General features: G+C 23.7%; 2 protein-coding genes across 3 annotated transcripts in view; both read left to right on the forward strand.

The window, feature by feature from the left end:
* Positions 1-723: 723 nt before the first annotated feature.
* Positions 724-6,165, forward strand: Bm17891 (Uncharacterized protein; the record flags this gene model as incomplete). The annotated part of the gene is made up of 12 exons (XM_043073227.1): positions 724-885; positions 1,127-1,303; positions 1,456-1,561; positions 1,773-2,018; positions 2,604-2,827; positions 3,229-3,387; positions 3,845-3,934; positions 4,273-4,346; positions 4,481-4,628; positions 4,957-5,084; positions 5,322-5,565; positions 5,947-6,165. 12 exons carry the CDS (start codon positions 724-726, stop codon positions 6,163-6,165), a joined length of 1,977 nt encoding a protein of 658 aa, XP_042929161.1.
* A 422-nt stretch (positions 6,166-6,587) lies between these two features.
* Positions 6,588-18,136, forward strand: part of Bma-che-3 (dynein heavy chain isotype 1B, putative) — a gene marked incomplete at both ends in the record, with an annotated part of 28,222 nt that continues 16,673 nt past the window's right edge. For both annotated transcript variants that reach the window (XM_043073228.1, XM_043073229.1), the window contains 35 exons: positions 6,588-6,734; positions 6,855-6,934; positions 7,105-7,222; positions 7,459-7,572; positions 7,795-7,922; positions 8,400-8,526; positions 8,724-8,840; positions 8,937-9,086; positions 9,572-9,774; positions 10,049-10,204; positions 10,510-10,621; positions 11,103-11,348; positions 11,533-11,616; positions 11,844-11,932; positions 12,073-12,221; positions 12,540-12,658; positions 12,810-12,926; positions 13,176-13,289; positions 13,414-13,518; positions 13,598-13,821; positions 14,124-14,235; positions 14,331-14,394; positions 14,558-14,625; positions 14,770-14,913; positions 14,990-15,079; positions 15,168-15,309; positions 15,469-15,550; positions 15,847-15,970; positions 16,132-16,236; positions 16,312-16,380; positions 16,634-16,810; positions 16,995-17,165; positions 17,326-17,447; positions 17,595-17,696; positions 17,838-18,018. In XM_043073228.1, the coding sequence (XP_042929162.1) occupies positions 6,588-6,734; positions 6,855-6,934; positions 7,105-7,222; positions 7,459-7,572; positions 7,795-7,922; positions 8,400-8,526; positions 8,724-8,840; positions 8,937-9,086; positions 9,572-9,774; positions 10,049-10,204; positions 10,510-10,621; positions 11,103-11,348; positions 11,533-11,616; positions 11,844-11,932; positions 12,073-12,221; positions 12,540-12,658; positions 12,810-12,926; positions 13,176-13,289; positions 13,414-13,518; positions 13,598-13,821; positions 14,124-14,235; positions 14,331-14,394; positions 14,558-14,625; positions 14,770-14,913; positions 14,990-15,079; positions 15,168-15,309; positions 15,469-15,550; positions 15,847-15,970; positions 16,132-16,236; positions 16,312-16,380; positions 16,634-16,810; positions 16,995-17,165; positions 17,326-17,447; positions 17,595-17,696; positions 17,838-18,018 (4,452 nt within the window). The remainder of the gene's footprint in view (positions 6,735-6,854; positions 6,935-7,104; positions 7,223-7,458; positions 7,573-7,794; positions 7,923-8,399; positions 8,527-8,723; positions 8,841-8,936; positions 9,087-9,571; positions 9,775-10,048; positions 10,205-10,509; positions 10,622-11,102; positions 11,349-11,532; positions 11,617-11,843; positions 11,933-12,072; positions 12,222-12,539; positions 12,659-12,809; positions 12,927-13,175; positions 13,290-13,413; positions 13,519-13,597; positions 13,822-14,123; positions 14,236-14,330; positions 14,395-14,557; positions 14,626-14,769; positions 14,914-14,989; positions 15,080-15,167; positions 15,310-15,468; positions 15,551-15,846; positions 15,971-16,131; positions 16,237-16,311; positions 16,381-16,633; positions 16,811-16,994; positions 17,166-17,325; positions 17,448-17,594; positions 17,697-17,837; positions 18,019-18,136) is intronic.

Below are 18,136 nucleotides of genomic sequence, written 5' to 3' on the forward strand. Positions count from 1 at the left end.
CAAATAATTTTACATTTTTTTTGCAAATTTTTGCAATCAATCTTTGATGTCTTCTTTAATTTCACTTCCAGCTACTTTTTCTTTCTTTCTTTTTTTTTTTTTATTACTAAACAAATTGACATTTCTCACTTTCTTCTTTTTTATTTTTTGACATTAGTAATCGTTGTATCGTTTTGAAGTAATGAAATTTTGTATGAACAGCTTATTTTACTATATTATTAATAAAAATGAAAAAAAAAAAAAAAATATATGAAGTATTTTATACAAACATTTATAGTAACTATACAAAGAAAAAAAAATGTAAAATTCTAATAGCTTTCAAAATTTTAAATTCACAATAATTATAAATAAATATATATAATTGCACGCGATATAACAGTATAACTGTAAAAATTAATAAAACTACTAATTTCAAATTAGCTTTTGTTTTTTTTCCTTTTTTTAGAACAAATAAAATATTCAAAAGATGATTTCAAATTAATTGTTTATTTAAAAGAAATAAAAAAAAAAAAAAAGAAAACGACAAGTAGTGAATTGATATGACACGAATGTTGACATAAATTTTGTTAAATTCAATACTTTTTTTTTAAGTAATAAATTTAGCAGAAATTTTTTTTTCTTAATAAACAAATTTTGGCAATTGTAAAATAAAAGTTTGCATTTAGAATGATGTTTTAGAAACGTATAAATTTTAATAATATACGCTTACTAAGATAGCGAATTATGGATTACGAACGTAATGATCCTCGACGTCATTATATCTTACGTGTTGCATCGCATATTTTTGCGCTAAATTTATCGGAAAATAAAATTCCAAATTTGATTCCAATACAAAATTTTTGTGATACCAATACACCATTGTTAATTATTGCCAAAGATGAACAGGTTAGCAAACTTTTTGTTATTTTCAATCTTTATTTTTGGAAAATTTTCATCAAATCGTTTTCGGTTTCGATTTAAAAAAAAAAAAGAAAAGAAAAGGAAAAACGAAATTTATATACTGAAGGTTCTAATATAAGTGATTATTACATTTCACGACTTATTTTATTAATATTAGTTATTAATTAAACAAATTTTTAATTCAAAAAAAAAAATTCAAATTTCAAGAAGAGATTTCAAATTTCAGAAAGGAGCATTTGATATTACGAATGAAATGCGAAATATTCATGATCCGGATTTACTGAGAGTGATCTTTTATAAACTTGAAGCAATTGCATTACCATTGGATAATTTTAAGAGCAAAATATCAGTATTATCATTACGTGGGCGTCCAACGGATGCATTAATTCGTTCAGTGAGAGAAGTTGGTAATTTAAATAGATATTTTACAATAATTATTTCAAATTTTAGTTAACAATTTTTTCCAGTTAAAAATTCAGTGATGAAGTTAACAATGAACTATTGCTATTTTTATAAAAAAAAATAAAATATCCATAATGATAAATAAAACTTAAGATATTCAAACAAGCAACTGAAAATAATTTCGAAACATCTGCAAATAGCCATTTACATACAATTTTAAATGAACTTGAAATGATTATGGAACCGAAGAATGACAAAAGTAAGTTATATTTCTGAAAAGAAAAAAAAATGTTTGAATAATGGTTGAAATTTAAAAAAATATAATTTACTTATATATGTGTTAGGATGAAAAAAAGAGGTCTTTTTTTCTTTTTTAAGCATTTTTACTATTTAGAGATTACTTTATTTATTCATTTATTTATTTAGTTGTTTTTTAAAAATTTTTTTTCTGAATTTTAATTATAATTTAGAAAACATTCATGTAAGACGATCAATACATGATGAAATTAATTATTGGAAAAATCGAAAGGACAATGCTGCATTGCAATATTTCCAAGTATTTCAAATTCTTGAAGTGAAACTTGAAATGCTTACAAGTTGTCGTATAGATGAAATTTATGAAGTTATTGATACTATTGAAGATTGTTTAAATCAACTTTGGAACTGTGAACCATCATTTCCACAAAATAATATGAGACATATTATCGATAGTATCGGTAAACTGATCGTTCTTTTTTTTAATTTTTTGTAAATGTTAATTTTACAGCAATTTTATATCATTTTTACCTAAAACACGATCATTTCAAAATGATCAACAAATAATAAATTATTTAATAAAATAATGAAAATGAATTATCTCATATCGTACAATAATCATTTTAATTTGCAATTTGATTAGACTTTTATTAAATTAATGTTTACTTCTGGTCACTTTTTAATAAAATATAATTTATTCATTAAATTATATATAATGCCAATTATATGTATTAATGTATGTTGTGAATAGATAAAATAAGTTTATGAGTGTCAAAAATGTTGATATTATCACTAGTGTCGTTTGCTGGATACAAATCCTTATCATATCAATATCAGAGCTTCGTTTAGTGATAAGTTTGTTACACTGCTCGTACATACTAACTCTAATGAAATGCTAACTTTGTGCTAGTCATTTTCATATCTATTAGTTAAATATAACTTATTTATTCAATGTAGTTTTATTCATTTTGCATAATAATTATAATATAAATATTCGAAATTATAATATAAAATTTCATTAATTTATGCGTAATAATTTCTTTCAGGTGCACTAATTATTAATTCGATAACAAATAAAATTGAAATTAATAATATATGGAACGATGTTACAGTAATCGATATTTTACATCAAATTATTTCCATTTGCGAACAGTGGCAATTTGTAATTACAACACTTATTGAACAGTGGAAGCAAGATATTGATAATCCATGGAATGGTGATAAATCAATAATTTCAATTTTTGAAATTATTCAAAAACATACTGATAAAGTATGTGTATATATCATTACTTATTGAGATGATATTACAAATAATTTCTTTGCGTCACAAACTTTTTCATATTTTAAAACATTTCAATATTGCAAATTCAATGAAAATATACTAATAATAATGATGAAATAACAATGGTAACAATTTTGATAAAAAACAATAATGATAAAAGTATAATAATAAAAAGTAATAAGTGAATATGTAAAAATATAATAATAAATAATAATGAATAAGTATAATAATAAACAAATGATTCATTTAATTTTATAATAATTTTGTTTTGTTTTTTTTTTTTTTTTTTTTTTTTTTGTTTTTTAAAAATGATAAATAATATTTTAAGTTATTAAGAAATTTTCTAATTGTGTCCACATAAAGCATATAAAAATAATTAGTTTTTACAGATTTTATCATTGAAATTATTAAGCAATCAAATGACTGAATTAATAAAAGATAAAAATGGGCAAAAAGAAATGGAACAAATTATTCGAAATATTTTTGGTACAATGCCCATATTTACCTATGATATTTCTGTTCAGCAAAATTGGAAAAACAAATTATTGGTGAAATAATTGCATTTATTATTACTCTTATTTTAGTCTCATTAGTTTCATTAGAAATTATTTTAATTTAAGATTTTCGTTTTGCACTGTTTATTGAGATTTAGGATGAAGTAAATAATTCATAACAATAAGATTTAAATTTATTTTTTTTGCTATTTGAAAATTTTTGAAACAAAGAAAATGTCAACAATACAAATTTCTGGAAATGGAATCACTTACTCATACTGTTTGTAATATTTGAATGTTTAAACAATTTAATTTTAACATCAAATTTTTGATTTATTTTTATTCTAGTAAGTTTTTAATTAACTTCAAATTTTACAGCTTTTTTTTAAAAGAAGGAAAAGTTTTGTTACATTTGTTTTACAATTGCTAATTTAATTAATTGGGTTTATGAAGTAATTACAAAAACACCAAATTGCTAATTTTGCAAAAATTAATTTTTGCACTAATTTAGGAAGTAGAACGATGCATTGAACCAATTGTGGAAAGAGCATTACCTATTTTAAGGAAACGTTTACAATTTAATCAACTCACTGATGATGCTGTAAGTTTTCGAAAAAAAAAAAAATTTTTTTCCTCCAATTTTTCTATCGATTAGTTAAATCTGGCTTTTCTTCTGAAATTAAAATTTTGATTAATTGTAAAGAATTAAAATAACAGCAAAGTATATTATATCCTAAATGTAAAAGATTACAAAACTAATAACTGATAAAACTAATAGGAAAGTGTTAATAAATTTATGCAAATAATTTAACAGCAAATTCATTGATAAAACATTTAATTGCACTACAATTACTAATCACAATGACATAAAAAATTTTATTTACCAATAATATTTATATTTCATTTTATGCTTTATATATCCTAATTTTAAATTTTCAGGCAATAACTAATCTGATTAAATTTAAACATTTTTTAAATCGTCCAAGTATCAAGGAAAAACTTTTAATGGAAAGGTAAATAATACTTCAATTTCATTCTTTTTTTTATTTAACATTTTATGGATAATTTAAAATATATTTTTTTCATTTTTTTTTTTTTTTTTTTTTTTTTTTAAAGAAGAAAATCTGTAGACTATTTTTAAATTCAGAGAAACATTGCTTAGTCGTTTGGTAAATGCGGTGGAGATGAAAAAACGTGAAGTAATTGAACGAATTGTAACCAGTGATATACCAAATGGACAATATCTTACAGAAATTGCTGCTAAACTTATTTGGATTCGACGAGAAATTAATAAGGTAATTTTATAAGTTAAAACTTTTGTTAAGTTTTTTTTTTCTCCTTTAATTTAAAGCTTAAAAACAAAAATTTGATAGAGTAATAGTTAAAAAAAAAAAAAAAAAATCTGATAAATAGTCTATTTTATGACATGGATGATAGCACAATAATGATTTTTGATGCTGTTATTACAATGAAATTTTTGAAAAATTTTTATTTTTTGATTTTATTCATTTTTTTTTAAACTTTCCGAAAATAATAAATAATGATAGGTTAACTTTAAAAGCAATAAAGTAATAATCTATTGTAAAAATTAGCTTAAATTTATTATTAATTATATATTTTAAGATTGAAAATATCAAGATTGTATGCGACCAATTGTTAAACGATTTAGCAACTTATAAAACAATTCAAGTAAAAATTCAAAATGCAATTGATGAAATGCATTCGTTAGAATCAGATTGCTTTAGTAGTTGGTAAGTAAGCAAAATAAATTTAAAACTGAAAAAAAAAAAAAAAAAAACGAATGGAAGAAAAAAAAGAGTTAATAATGAATGAAATAATTTAAAGAAAAAAAAAACTATCACATTGTGGAGTTTTCAAAATGTTAAGTATTATCAAATATATACAAAATAATTTTTAACATATTTCTGAATTTTAAAATTTAGTTCAGTTTTTCGTTTTAAGTTCAAAATATAATTGAAAAGTTTTAGGTGCCAAGAAATGATCAAATTAGTTTGTAATTCGACAAATTCAATTGCACTTGAAACAAGTGGTAAACTAATGAGTATTGAGCAGAAAGGTGGTAATTTGATTGTCAACTATAGCGATCGTTTAGTTCGCCTTCTCAGAGAAGTACGTCAATTAATTGGTCTTGGATTTGTTTTACCGCAAAAAATTATTGAATGTGCTAATACTGGCGAACAATTCTACAAATATGCTATCATTCTTAAACAGGTTATTACATTTGTTTGTTTGTTTTCTTTTTTTTAAAAAATTTTTTTTATGAAATTTGATAGGAATATTTTATTTATAGTAGATGAAAGTAACTATGTCTAGGTTTTGATAGCTATTGAGAATTTTAAGAAAACTAGAAAAGAATAGACATTAGCTAAATTTATATAATCCAAAGTGATAAATTAATTATTGATTACAATTTATCACTGAATTGATAAATTAATCAATGATTGGAATAGAATGGAATAATTTTGAGTTTTTATAATAATTTATAATTTTGTTTAATTCTGACTATTATCTTGCAATCTTATTTGTCCTATTTGATTTACATTATTTTTATTTTCAATTTTAATAGACTAAATTAAAATTGCACATTTGAAGGTGGCACATTTCTATAATTCGGTGGATCAGCAGATGCTTCCGTGTCAACAAGCAATGATGTTAGACGAAGCTTTAGCATTTGAAAAATTAATCCTATCCGGAAAGAAAGGTGAAGAAGCAACAACAAATGCGGTTAGCTGGAATAATCCGAAACATCTTCAAGAATTCATCGAAAAGTTACAGGCAGCTGCTGAACGTTTAACTTTACATAATAGGTAAACTTATATGGTATATTTTAACCCATTCTTTTCCCGTTTACTTTTTGGTATTTTTTCCATTTTTTTTTTGTCTTTGATAACTACCATAATTTTATTAATTGATAAATATGAACAAAAAATATTATTCAAAATCAACGTTATCATTATTTAATTTTAGCAATGCAAAATTTTTATTTTATAACTTTATAACAAAATTCAATATTATGTTTAAATATTAAAAATGCAAACATTAAATGGATATTTTTAATTATGATAAAAAATTTAACTTAATATTAAATTATAATAAAAAATATGATAAAAAAGAATAAATGCAAAATTTTCTTTTTTTCATTTATAATTTAATCAATCATCAACATTTTTTCATTATTTTTACGACGATTACGAAAAGCGCATAGCGAAATTTGTGACAAGATAAAACAACTAATGAATTTGGATCTTCTAAAAGAAATCGATAAATGGAAAGATGTTATGGGTGAGATACGAAGTAAAATAGCAGAGCAAGAACGAAGTATCAGTAATCGTAGTAATATGATACCATGGTTATCACATTGGGATCGTCAACTTTATAAGGTTAATAAAGAATTTTATTTTGTTACCTATAAGAATTTCTTTTTATAATTTTTCGAATTTCTTTCAAAAAAAAAATCATCTTAAAATTTTAAAATTGTTTGTTTTTTTATTTTTTTACAGACATTACAATTGCAATATCAATGGGGTATCGAAAGTCTTCATAAGCAAATTCCGTTAATTCAAGTTCAACTTGTGTTTAAGTAAAGTTTATGAATAAATTTTGTAACATTATTTTCTTCTATCTTTTTTTTTTTTTTTTTTTTTTTTTTTTTTTTTTTTTTTTAAATAAATTTTTAATAGATTAAAGTAATGTTTATATTGTATGTGAAAATTTGGCATTTCATTTTAATTTCAATTAATATATTTATAGAGATCAGCAACTTGAATTACGACCACCATTAGAAGAAATTCGTGCGAAATATTATCGCGAATTGCGAAAATTTATTAGTATTCCACAGAAATTTCGCGGTGTTCAAGAAAGTGAACAAGTAAACAAAAGAGCATTTTTAAATATTTACTAGCTAAAATCATATCAAATGCATGCATTTTAATCTTTTTTCAAATATTTAGTGATTAATATATCAAAATGAAAAAAAAAAGAATGTATATTCTTAGTTTACTTATAAATTTTGAAAATTTGCTTGTCAAATTTTCATGATAAATAAATTCAACTTATTCAATCTCATCATTTATTATTATGTAGTAAGTTTCATTAGATATTTAGGCTAATGAATTGTTTGCAAAAATGATCGAATATAACGCAAATCGATTTTGGAGTGTTTATGAAAAAGCAGAACAACTATTCGAAAAGCTTGTTAATGTGGGAAATGAATTTGAGGTAAAAATTTTACTGATAATTTTTTTCCATTCCTTTTTTTTTTCGGAAATGATAAACAATGATATAGATTTATATGATTGATTTTCAAGAAACAATCAATTTGTGTAGCAAAAATTTTGATTTAAAATAGAGTTAGATGTTAAATAAAAGATAAAAATTGAATAAAATAATAATTTAAGTGGCAAATTTTGAAATTTGTTGATTTTTAACAAAAATTTATAGAACTGGGTTGTGCTAGGCCAAGTTGATCTGGAAAGCTTAATTACAAAACATTTTAAACAAGCTGAAGACTGGGAAAATCAAATCAAATTACTGAAGGTGAAAGGAAGAGATGCTGAAAAACTGCCAAGGTGAAACATTAATAATTTAAAATTGGCCAATTAATTTTGGTCTTTAAAGGTTTAATATTTTTTTCGACCATTCTGTATTAATAGCTTTTTTTTTTTTTTTGCTATCTACGAAAGTCTTTTAAAGAAGCGACAGAATATAAATAAGTATGAGTATTAGGAATAATAACACAGTAATTTTAATCTCTTTTTTTTTTTTTTTTTAAAGCTAAAATCTCAAAATAAAAAAATACATATAATAATAAAACAACAATTAAATTTCTTTTTCCTCTGCATTTGTCATTACTAATTGATTTTTTTTTCTCTTTCCATTTCACAAAAATTAAATGACAAAATTCCTTAATTTATCAACTTGATAATTTTTTTTTTTTTATTAACTCTAAGCCATTAACTAAAATTTCATCCTAAATTGTGCACGATTTCATCACAAACAATATTAATGATAAATAAGACATTTAAAAAATTTGTGAAATATTACAGTGAAGTAAAATTGGAATGTATTATTGTTTCAACATCAGCCGTTAAAATTGCTGTCGATGATATGCTACAACGTCTCTTCGACACGTTAATATGGACGTTAAGATATTCCATTAATAATGAAATTCACGTAATATTTTTTGTAATCATTTAATTAGGTAGTAAATTAACTTAATTAATTTAATGAAAAAAATTGTTAAAACAATGCAAATTTTTTAAAATTTAATTACAATTAATTGCAGTGGGGATTTTGTTTTTTTTTTTTAAAGAATAGAAATCGCATTTATATATTTTGTTGACTGCTTTTTTTCTTTGATTTTCTTCCAGGATATCAATCGTTTCTTAAATCAAGCAATTGAAGTACTCAGTTCAAGACCACAATCAGTTGCTGAAATTGCAGATGCAAATCAGAAGCATATCGAATTTGGAAAATTTAATAAAGAGGTCTTCTTAAACTAATTCTATTATAATTACATCATGATGCATATCACATTTGATATTTTTTTATTTTACAATAAAAAAAAAAAATTTTTTTTTTAGCTGAAGAAAATGCTTGATTCAATTGAGGAAAAAAATGTTTTATTACGATCAGTTGGCGGAAGTGGTGCTGAACAATTACCAATTGTTTTAAAATTATGGGAGAAATTTGAGCTAATGTTAGATAGCCATCAGTTAATGATTAAAGAACAGGTTTATTATTAAAATCAAATTTAAGTATAAACTTTATTTGTTACATTTTCATCTATCAAAATACTTTCTTCATATTTTTTATTATTGTGAAAAAAAAAAAAAAAAAAATGAAATATTAGCATCGTCTTTTTGTTAGCATATTAGGCAGAGAAATGTAGACCAATTGCATTTTGAAAATTTCAGTGAATGTTTATAGTTATCCAGTCCAATCCATAAAATTTTATTTAATTAAAAATAGAAAAAAATTTTTTTGATAAATATTTATTTAAAGTAATAACATTTGGTTTTTACTGAAACAATAATCGTACTAATTTGAAAAATCAAATAGTTTGTTTTTGATTAATTAATTGATAATTTAAACCAACGTTTATGAATTTAAAAAGAAAGACTTACTAACTTTATGACGGACTAATCAAATAGCTTATTATAATTTTGTTAGCTTGATTAAATCAATTAAGCATTGTTTAATTCTTTCTGTTTATTAGGTGGAGACACTGAAATCAAATGTTAAAACACGTCTGAAATCACTAAATGATGAAATTGAAAAATTATTTGTTCGCTGGAATCAATTCAAACCAAAAAATGAGCTTTTTGACGATGACAGAAATGCCTTACTTGGTGCAATACAATTTATCAAAGAAAAACGTGATGAATTCGATGAGTTACAACGAAAACGCGACGCCTTACTGTATGATAAAATTAAATTACAAATATTTTCACGTAAATTTTTGAATAGATAAGAAAAGTTACGAATTAAAAAATGTTAGAATATGATAATGATAAAATTTATGAATGAAAAAATGCATAAATGTAAATTATTATTTAAGTATTTGCATTCTTGAATTATAAATATGTTGAAAATTTTTCAGAACAAAAAATTGAGAGATAATGTGTGAAAAAAAATTTTTTGTCAATGAATTTTGATTATTACAATATCCTATGTTGTTGTTGATGATATTCAGAGCAGAATGTGAACAATTTGATATCAACAAATCAGAAATGCCACTTTTTGATGAAATGGAGATTGATCTTAAAAATTGTGAAAGTAATTGGTTACTGTATGAACAATTTAATGTTGGCTTACAAGAAATGGCTAACGAAGAGTGGATTTTGTTCAGGTAAATGTAATTGTTACTTATCACCATTAGATTATTACTAATCAGTCATTATTAATTGAAGTGTTAATTTTTTAATTCGAAGTTTTGTTCAAATCTTGCTTTTAAGAGATGATAACTGATCGATCATAGGATTATTCTACGTGATAATACAATGATAATTAAATGATTATTTGTGTAAAATAAATAGTATCATAAAGAATATAGTTGAAATATTTTTGGATATTTTCTAATCTTTTTTGACAATTACTAAAGGATTTTAGCAATTTTTTACTAATTTTTAACAATTTTTTTTCTTTTTTTTGCAGATCAAAAACTTATCGTTTTGATGAATATTTGCATGAATGGGATGATAAGTTGAAAAGTTTACCAGCTGCACATATTACTGTTCGTTTACGTAAGGACATTGATCAATTAAAGGTAAAAAATGCTGAATATTTGCCAAATTTCTTAAATTTATGTCAAATAATAATCTTTCGCCTGAAACATCATTTATTATTATTAAGGAGTTAAAACCCTATTTAAAATTAAAAAAAAAAAAAAAAAAAAAAACTTAATTCTCTATTTTAAACTAAAGAAATCTCTTCCTTTTTCGTTTAATTTCTTTTTTCTAGTTATCAATCAGAAAATATTTTTGTATGAAATTTTCATCTACTTTTTAATATTCCTTTAAAAAAAAGAACTTATTTTCCTTGTTTTTATAAGCATTGTGAAAGCATATTATCAGTAAGATGGATAACAACTTTACTTTTTCATCTAATTATAGAGCAAAAATTTTGCTATTTTGATGAAATTTCTAAATTTTGATAAGGTTATTAAAATTAAAAAGCAGGAATGAATGATTTTATTTATAATTTGATGAAATAAGCTATTTATAGTATATCTTATTTTGTTAAATTAGGAAATGAGTGCTGGTTTGAAATACTGTCGTGGTGAAATCTTAAGCAGTGATCATTGGCTAATGTTATTTCGAATATTGGGCATGCCGAAAGGTACAACATTGGAACATTTGCGCTTTGGTGATTTATTGAATGTTCATAAAATGATCATCGAAAATTTGGAAGCATTAAAAAATTTAAATGAACGTGCTCAAGGTGAAGTTACAATTCGTGAAGCTATTCAAGAGCTTGAACTTTGGGCTGAACAGGTTTTCTCATTTATTTTTAATTATTGTTTTCAATTTATTAACTTCATCAATTGCTTTTTTTAATCCACTTTAAACTTTTCTTATTTGACAAAAAAATATCTTTCATTGTTTATCAGTAATTTATTCATCATATTTTTCAAAAACAAAAAAAAAAAAAAAAAAATGAATAAAATTTAAAATTTAGGCAGAATTTGTTCTAATTGACTACAAACATTCCAATGGAACAGTTGTGAAAATAATCAAAGATTGGAAAGATGCATTAAATTCGGTATTTTGTGTTCTTGCAATATAATATTGAAATTTTGTTAATCAATTTTTGATCAAAATAGAAGCAAAATACAAATGTATCGATCTTTATACTTGCATTTTATATCATATTCATCGTTTTTCATCAAATTTTTTGTACATTTTTATTTATTATTTAGCAAAATTATTGAAATTTATAGATTTATTAAATTTTATGAAATTAATTCTATAAATTTCATTAAAATTAAGGTGAAAGATAGTGAAGCATTACTGCAATCGCTAAAAAATTCTTCCTATTATGCTCAATTTATTGATAAAACATCAATATGGGAAACACGGTATATCATTTATCATATTTATTACAATATTACGTTTTTAATTGCATATTTATATATTTCACTCAAATAGCAATAAAATTATATATTTTAAATTTACGCAAATATTTATTTACTTTATTTATTTATTTTTTTAAATTTAGATTAGCCGAAACTGAACAATATATACAATGGATGAATGAAATACAGCGTAAATGGATTTATTTGGAGCCAATTTTTGGACGTGGATCACTTCCATCTGAAGCATCACGCTTCAATCGAGTTGATATTGAATTTCGTACCGTCTTAAATGGTTACTTATTTATTTTTTTAAATTATTTATTATATAAATATTTAAAATTATCGTATAGTTAAAGAAATTACAAGGATTTCTCATCATTTTTTTTTTTCTTTTCATTATTTTTTTTCATCATTTTCATTTATTTTTAATTGATGAAAACTTTACCGCCTTTTAGTTTTATTGTAAAAATCAAAAATTTCAAATTTGACCAAATAGCTAAAAATTTCTAGGGGAAAGTAAAGAAAGTAAAATGATAAAATTATTGAATTTTAAGTATATAATTGGATTTCAATAAGGTTTTAAAATAATAAAACAAAAATTAATTTGTAGATGTGGTTGAGGATTCACGTATCGTTAGTTTGAGTACACGAACTTCTTTGAAGCGTACATTGGAACAAATTATTGATCAACTTAATCGCTGTCAGAAAGCCTTAAATCAATTTCTTGAAGTTTGTACACTACTAAAAAAAAAAAAAAAGACATTTAAATATATTATATTTCACCTTCTAACATTTCCAGTATTATTAATATTATCATAAAATTAATATAATATTAATGACCACTTTGAGAAAAAATATTTTTTTGAGTATTTTTTTAAAGGAAAAACGAAATGCTTTTCCAAGATTTTATTTCTTGGGTGATGACGATCTGTTGGAAATGTTAGGTCAACTGATGAATGAAACAGTAATTCAAACACATCTCAAAAAACTTTTCCAGGTATGCTCCATTTAAAGTAATTGAATTGATGTAATAATCATTTAAATCTAAAATTGAACGTTTAGTCATAGATAAAAATGAAGCATGTGAAAAATCTAAACACGATATGCTAATGTTAATTAATAATTAGCTTAATTCACTTTGAGTTTTAATAGCACTTAAAAAGATTTTTTACATTTTTTTAATGAATATTTTCTTTAATCTTCTAGAAGCATGAATTTAATTCCAAAAATCTGAAATGTTTAATAGGGAATTCATAAAGTTAAATTTGGTGATAATGGTGAAACGATAATTGCAATGGTTTCCGGTGATGGTGAAACTGTTCAGCTGTCAAAACCAGTCAGAATTATTCCTGAAGCGGAAGTAAATTTTTTTTTTTTTTTTTCAAACCTACAAATGAAAGGAAAAAGTGTAGAAATTTAAGCAATTTATGACTGTATTTTAATATAGTTTTTAATCAAGTTTAACTTCATGACGATTGTTTCAGAAATGGTTGCAAGAACTTTCGAATGAAATGAAAAATACAATCCGAAAATTGATCATAAATTGTGTTACTGAAACATCACCTGATCCAGGCAAATATCCATCACAGGTTTTTCTTTTTTATTTTTTTACTGGTTGCATGAAAATTTTTATTGTTTGGTTTGGTAGTTCGAAAAACAATTTTTCAGGTTCTATGTTTATCGGAACAAATTCGTTTCTGTGAAGCATGTGAACGAATTTTAAATGGTAGAGGTGATTTGCAAAATTATCAGAAACAATTAAAACAGACATTAGCAAATTATATTAATTCAAAAACATCAGATCATGTTTTAAAACTTAAATTAAAAGCACTTATAATGGATGTAATTCATAATATAAGTATTGTCGATGAACTAATCAACAATTCACCTTGGTAAGAAACTTATTTTCCTAAATTTCACTTTTTTTTTGTTCAGTAAATGGGTATTTATCTAATTATCAATTTACCAGTTGTGACAGTTATGATTTGTTAATGGGAAAACAATCGAATTCAATAAGAAATTCTATTTTAGAATTTATAAATAATAAAAATTTAAATTTTTATTTATTTTCGAAACAGATCGCTTCTATTTAAATTATGTAAATTATTTAATCTATGCTTAAGTAAATATTGCATGTTACTACTAGAAAAATTTTTTGGATTATTCATTAAATGAAAACAAAAATAAATTTTAGCACTAAATCATCATGGATTTGGCAAAAACAACTACGATATTATCTGGAATCAAAGGATCATGTGATAATACGACATATTAATACACGATTTGATTACACTTACGAATATCAGGTTTATTATCTGAACAAAAATATTTATTAATTCAATTTAACTCAGAATCATTTTTTTTATTTTTGAATAGTAAAATTATTAATAACATAATTTAGGGTAATGCACCAAAACTAGTTCATACACCGCTCACTGATAAATGCTATCTAACTCTTACACAAGGTATGTATTATTCAAAACTTTTATTTTTTATTTCTGTTTATTCCTAAAATAATTATTATTCAATTTTAAATTACAATGGAATATTTGATTGATTTAATTACGATTTTTTTTTTTTTTTGATATTGTTCTTTTTTTAAATTTTCAACAAAAGATAATGATTTAGCAATGTCAATGGGTCTTGGTGGTAATCCATATGGTCCTGCAGGTACTGGAAAAACTGAATCTGTCAAAGTATGTATATATGTTGTAAAATTGTTTGCAATATCATACTACTTCAGCACAATGATTAATATAAATGAAATAAATAAAAGTAGATAAAATTAGTGCTACTATCACTTTAATTTACTTTAATTAATCGTAGGACAAAAATTTAAGGCACTAGCAAATTTATTTGGACGACAAGTTTTGGTATTTAACTGCGATGAAGGAATTGATGTCTATTCAATGAGTCGTATTTTCATTGGTTTGGTACAATGTGGCGCTTGGGGTTGTTTTGATGAGTTTAATCGTTTAGATCAGGTCATTTTTCTTCTGTTAATCAAAGTTGTTGTAAATTTAAAAATTAAAAAATTAAACATTTAACATGAAATTTCAGACAGTGCTTTCGGCTGTATCAATGCAAATTCAGGTTATTCAAGATGCAATAAAATTACGATCAGGAAAATGTATGCTGGCTGATCGAAATGTGAGCACTTGGCTGCATTTTTAAAACCTATGATCATACGGGAAAAAAACTCGTTAACTGTTATTGTTAATATTGAATAAAATTTTAGGTCCCTGTAGATTTAAATTCAGCAATATTCATAACATTGAATCCGGTAAGCAAAGGATATGGTGGACGACAGAAATTACCGGACAATCTTAAACAATTATTTCGTCCAATTATTATGTCTGTACCGGACAACGAACTTATCGGTTTGTTATCATTTTCCTAGCAAACTATAAGAAATTCATTTTGTTGTAAAAAAAATAGCCAAAATTAAAAATTATTTTTATGAAATAATTTGAGAGGAAATTCTACTCAATACTTACTATGATTCTTCAAAATATATGATTTTTTTTTTATTATTTTAGCAGAAACACTTTTGAGTGCGGAAGGTTTTTGCGATGCAAAGAAGTTATCACGAAAACTGGTATCAATCTTCAACCTTAGCAAGTTAGCTTGTTTTTTTTTTTTTTTTAATTCACTAACTTGCTAGAACTTTATAGATCATTTGATTAATTTGGTAAGTAACTCAATTAATAGATGATTTGAAATGAAATTTCGACTATTATCATTGTGGATTTTCTATAGAAAAAAAAAAAAAAAAAAAAAAAAAAAAAAACTGGGCACAAATTAATATTAGAGCGATAATTTTAGGAAAATGTAAAAACAGTTCTGTTTAAAAGTTTTTTTCATTTTGAATTATGTGATATTTAGGCTAATTTAAATAAAATAATACCATTTTTAAGGGAAATGTTAAGTTCGCAGCAGCATTATGATTGGGGTCTAAGGGCACTAAAAACAGTATTGCGCAGCTGTGGTAATTTATTAGCTAAGAGAACGGATAAAAATGAAGTTCAAGTGGTTGTTGATGTATCATTTTTCATTTTTTTCCAGACTTTTATAAATTTATCTTTAATTATTTTCTTTTTCATTCATAATAACAATTATAGAAATATTAGTTTTTTTTATCGTTGTCTTTTTTTTTTCCTTCTAATTTCAAAATATATATTTAAGATTAGGAAATTTTACAGGCATTGACATTGAATACATTATCAAAACTCACCTTTGAAGATTCTAAACGATTTAGCATTCTGATCGATGATGTCTTTTCAAATATTAAGAAAGACACCGTACAGGTTTTCTTTTTCAATGAATTTTAGCATAAGGTATGTGAAAATAAAAAAATTTATATATTCAAAAAATAATTTCAGATTGACGAGTTGCTAGAACCAATTAAATTAGTTGCTGGTGAATTGAAGATAACGGTTACTGATATGCAGGTAATTTTATTCTTATTACTAATTAACATTACTAGGACTATTTTATATGGTTCAGTTTTTCAAAATATAACTTATAAAATTTTCAAAATATAAAATTATAAGTTCAAAATGTAACAAAATATAACTCATATTGTTATTGGCTCTCTGTTAGATATGATCATGCATTGGTATTCTCTGTTATATGATAATTTATAAGCTGAATTTTTATTTTACTATGTTAATTGGTGATGATAACAAGATACTTATCATTTAGATAAAAAAAATCTTTGAATTATACGATCAAATGCGACAACGAATGGGCGTAATATTGTTGGGTCCGAGTGGTTCAGGCAAATCAACCATATGGAAAATACTTCAAAAAGCTATGTCACTAATAAATAAGCCAGTAAAAACTTATCGTATCAATCCAAAATCAATGACAAAACAAAAAGTAAGTTAATGGGGACGAAAAAAAAAGAAAAACGTTAAATTAAAAAAATGAATTATTCATTTCTATAAATGCAATAAATCATATTATAAAGTAATAGAGAGAACTATTTAAAATTATTCACAATGAATGAGAATTGAAAAAGCTATTTTGGTCATTTCAATATCGTTGATAAATTTTAATTCAGCTTTTGGGATACATGGATATGGATACACGTGAATGGTCTGATGGTGTGTTAACAACAGTTGCTCGAGAAGTTATTAAAGATAGTAATGTATTAGCATGGATTATTTGCGACGGTGATATTGATCCAGAATGGATTGAAGCACTTAATTCGGTGCTTGATGATAATCGTTTGGTAAATTTTCTTTTTTTTTTTTTTCTTTTTTGAACATTCATATTTCATTTGCACATCTCTTATTTTCTTAATAGATTGGTAAAATGCTGAGATAGAAAAAATGGGATGTAAAATATTACATCAAAAATTCAATGACTAAATTAAATTTTTGAGTTTACAGCTTACAATGCCATCTGGTGAAAGAATTCAGTTTGGATCTAATGTTAATTTCATTTTTGAAACCGATAGTCTTAGTAATGCATCACCGGCAACAATATCACGAATGGGTGTGATACTTGTTAGGTTCAATTTTTATTATTAGTCATTTTTTGATGTTACAATTGTGCTAATCTACATTGGTAAACAACTTAATTAAATATGCTAATCTTTTCTTTTTCTATAATTTTTTGACAATTTTAATCCAAATTATAATTTAATTTGCTTTTACAGCAAGGAAGATATGAGTGTTGAAGATTTTATTAGTAATTGGCTTAATGAATACAGCGATGTTCATCCAGATATGTCCATTTGGATTCGTGATCATTTCTACAGGTTGAAATTTGCAGTTTCTTTTATTTTTACAGAATTCTTGCGGAAAGTTTATAGTTTAGATTCATTGTATCTCTTGTTATAGCTAGAGACTAAAAAGTTACTTATAAAATAACATTTACATAAAATCAGTAAAAATTTCAGATGCTTAGATTGGATTTTGACGAAAGGAACCATTGAAATAAGCGTAAGTAAAATTGTTATAGTGAAAAATGCATTGAGTCATTTAACAGATGTGACAACATGCGATGAATTTTTGGTAGCATTGTATCGTGGATTAGCTCCGAACATTAATTCAAAATTTCGAAATCAATTTGCTATTGAGGTTCATAAATTTGTACTGGTTTTTGCATTTTAACATTAATATAAAACACAGAATTTTTGATGTTTAAAATTATACTTTCATCTTTATAATAAATTCAATTAGTAAATTGATATGAAGC

The sequence above is a fragment of the Brugia malayi genome (genome assembly GCF_000002995.4).
Source record: "Brugia malayi strain FR3 genome assembly, contig: Bm_v4_ChrX_scaffold_001, whole genome shotgun sequence".
NCBI classification, from domain to species: Eukaryota; Metazoa; Nematoda; class Chromadorea; order Rhabditida; family Onchocercidae; genus Brugia; species Brugia malayi.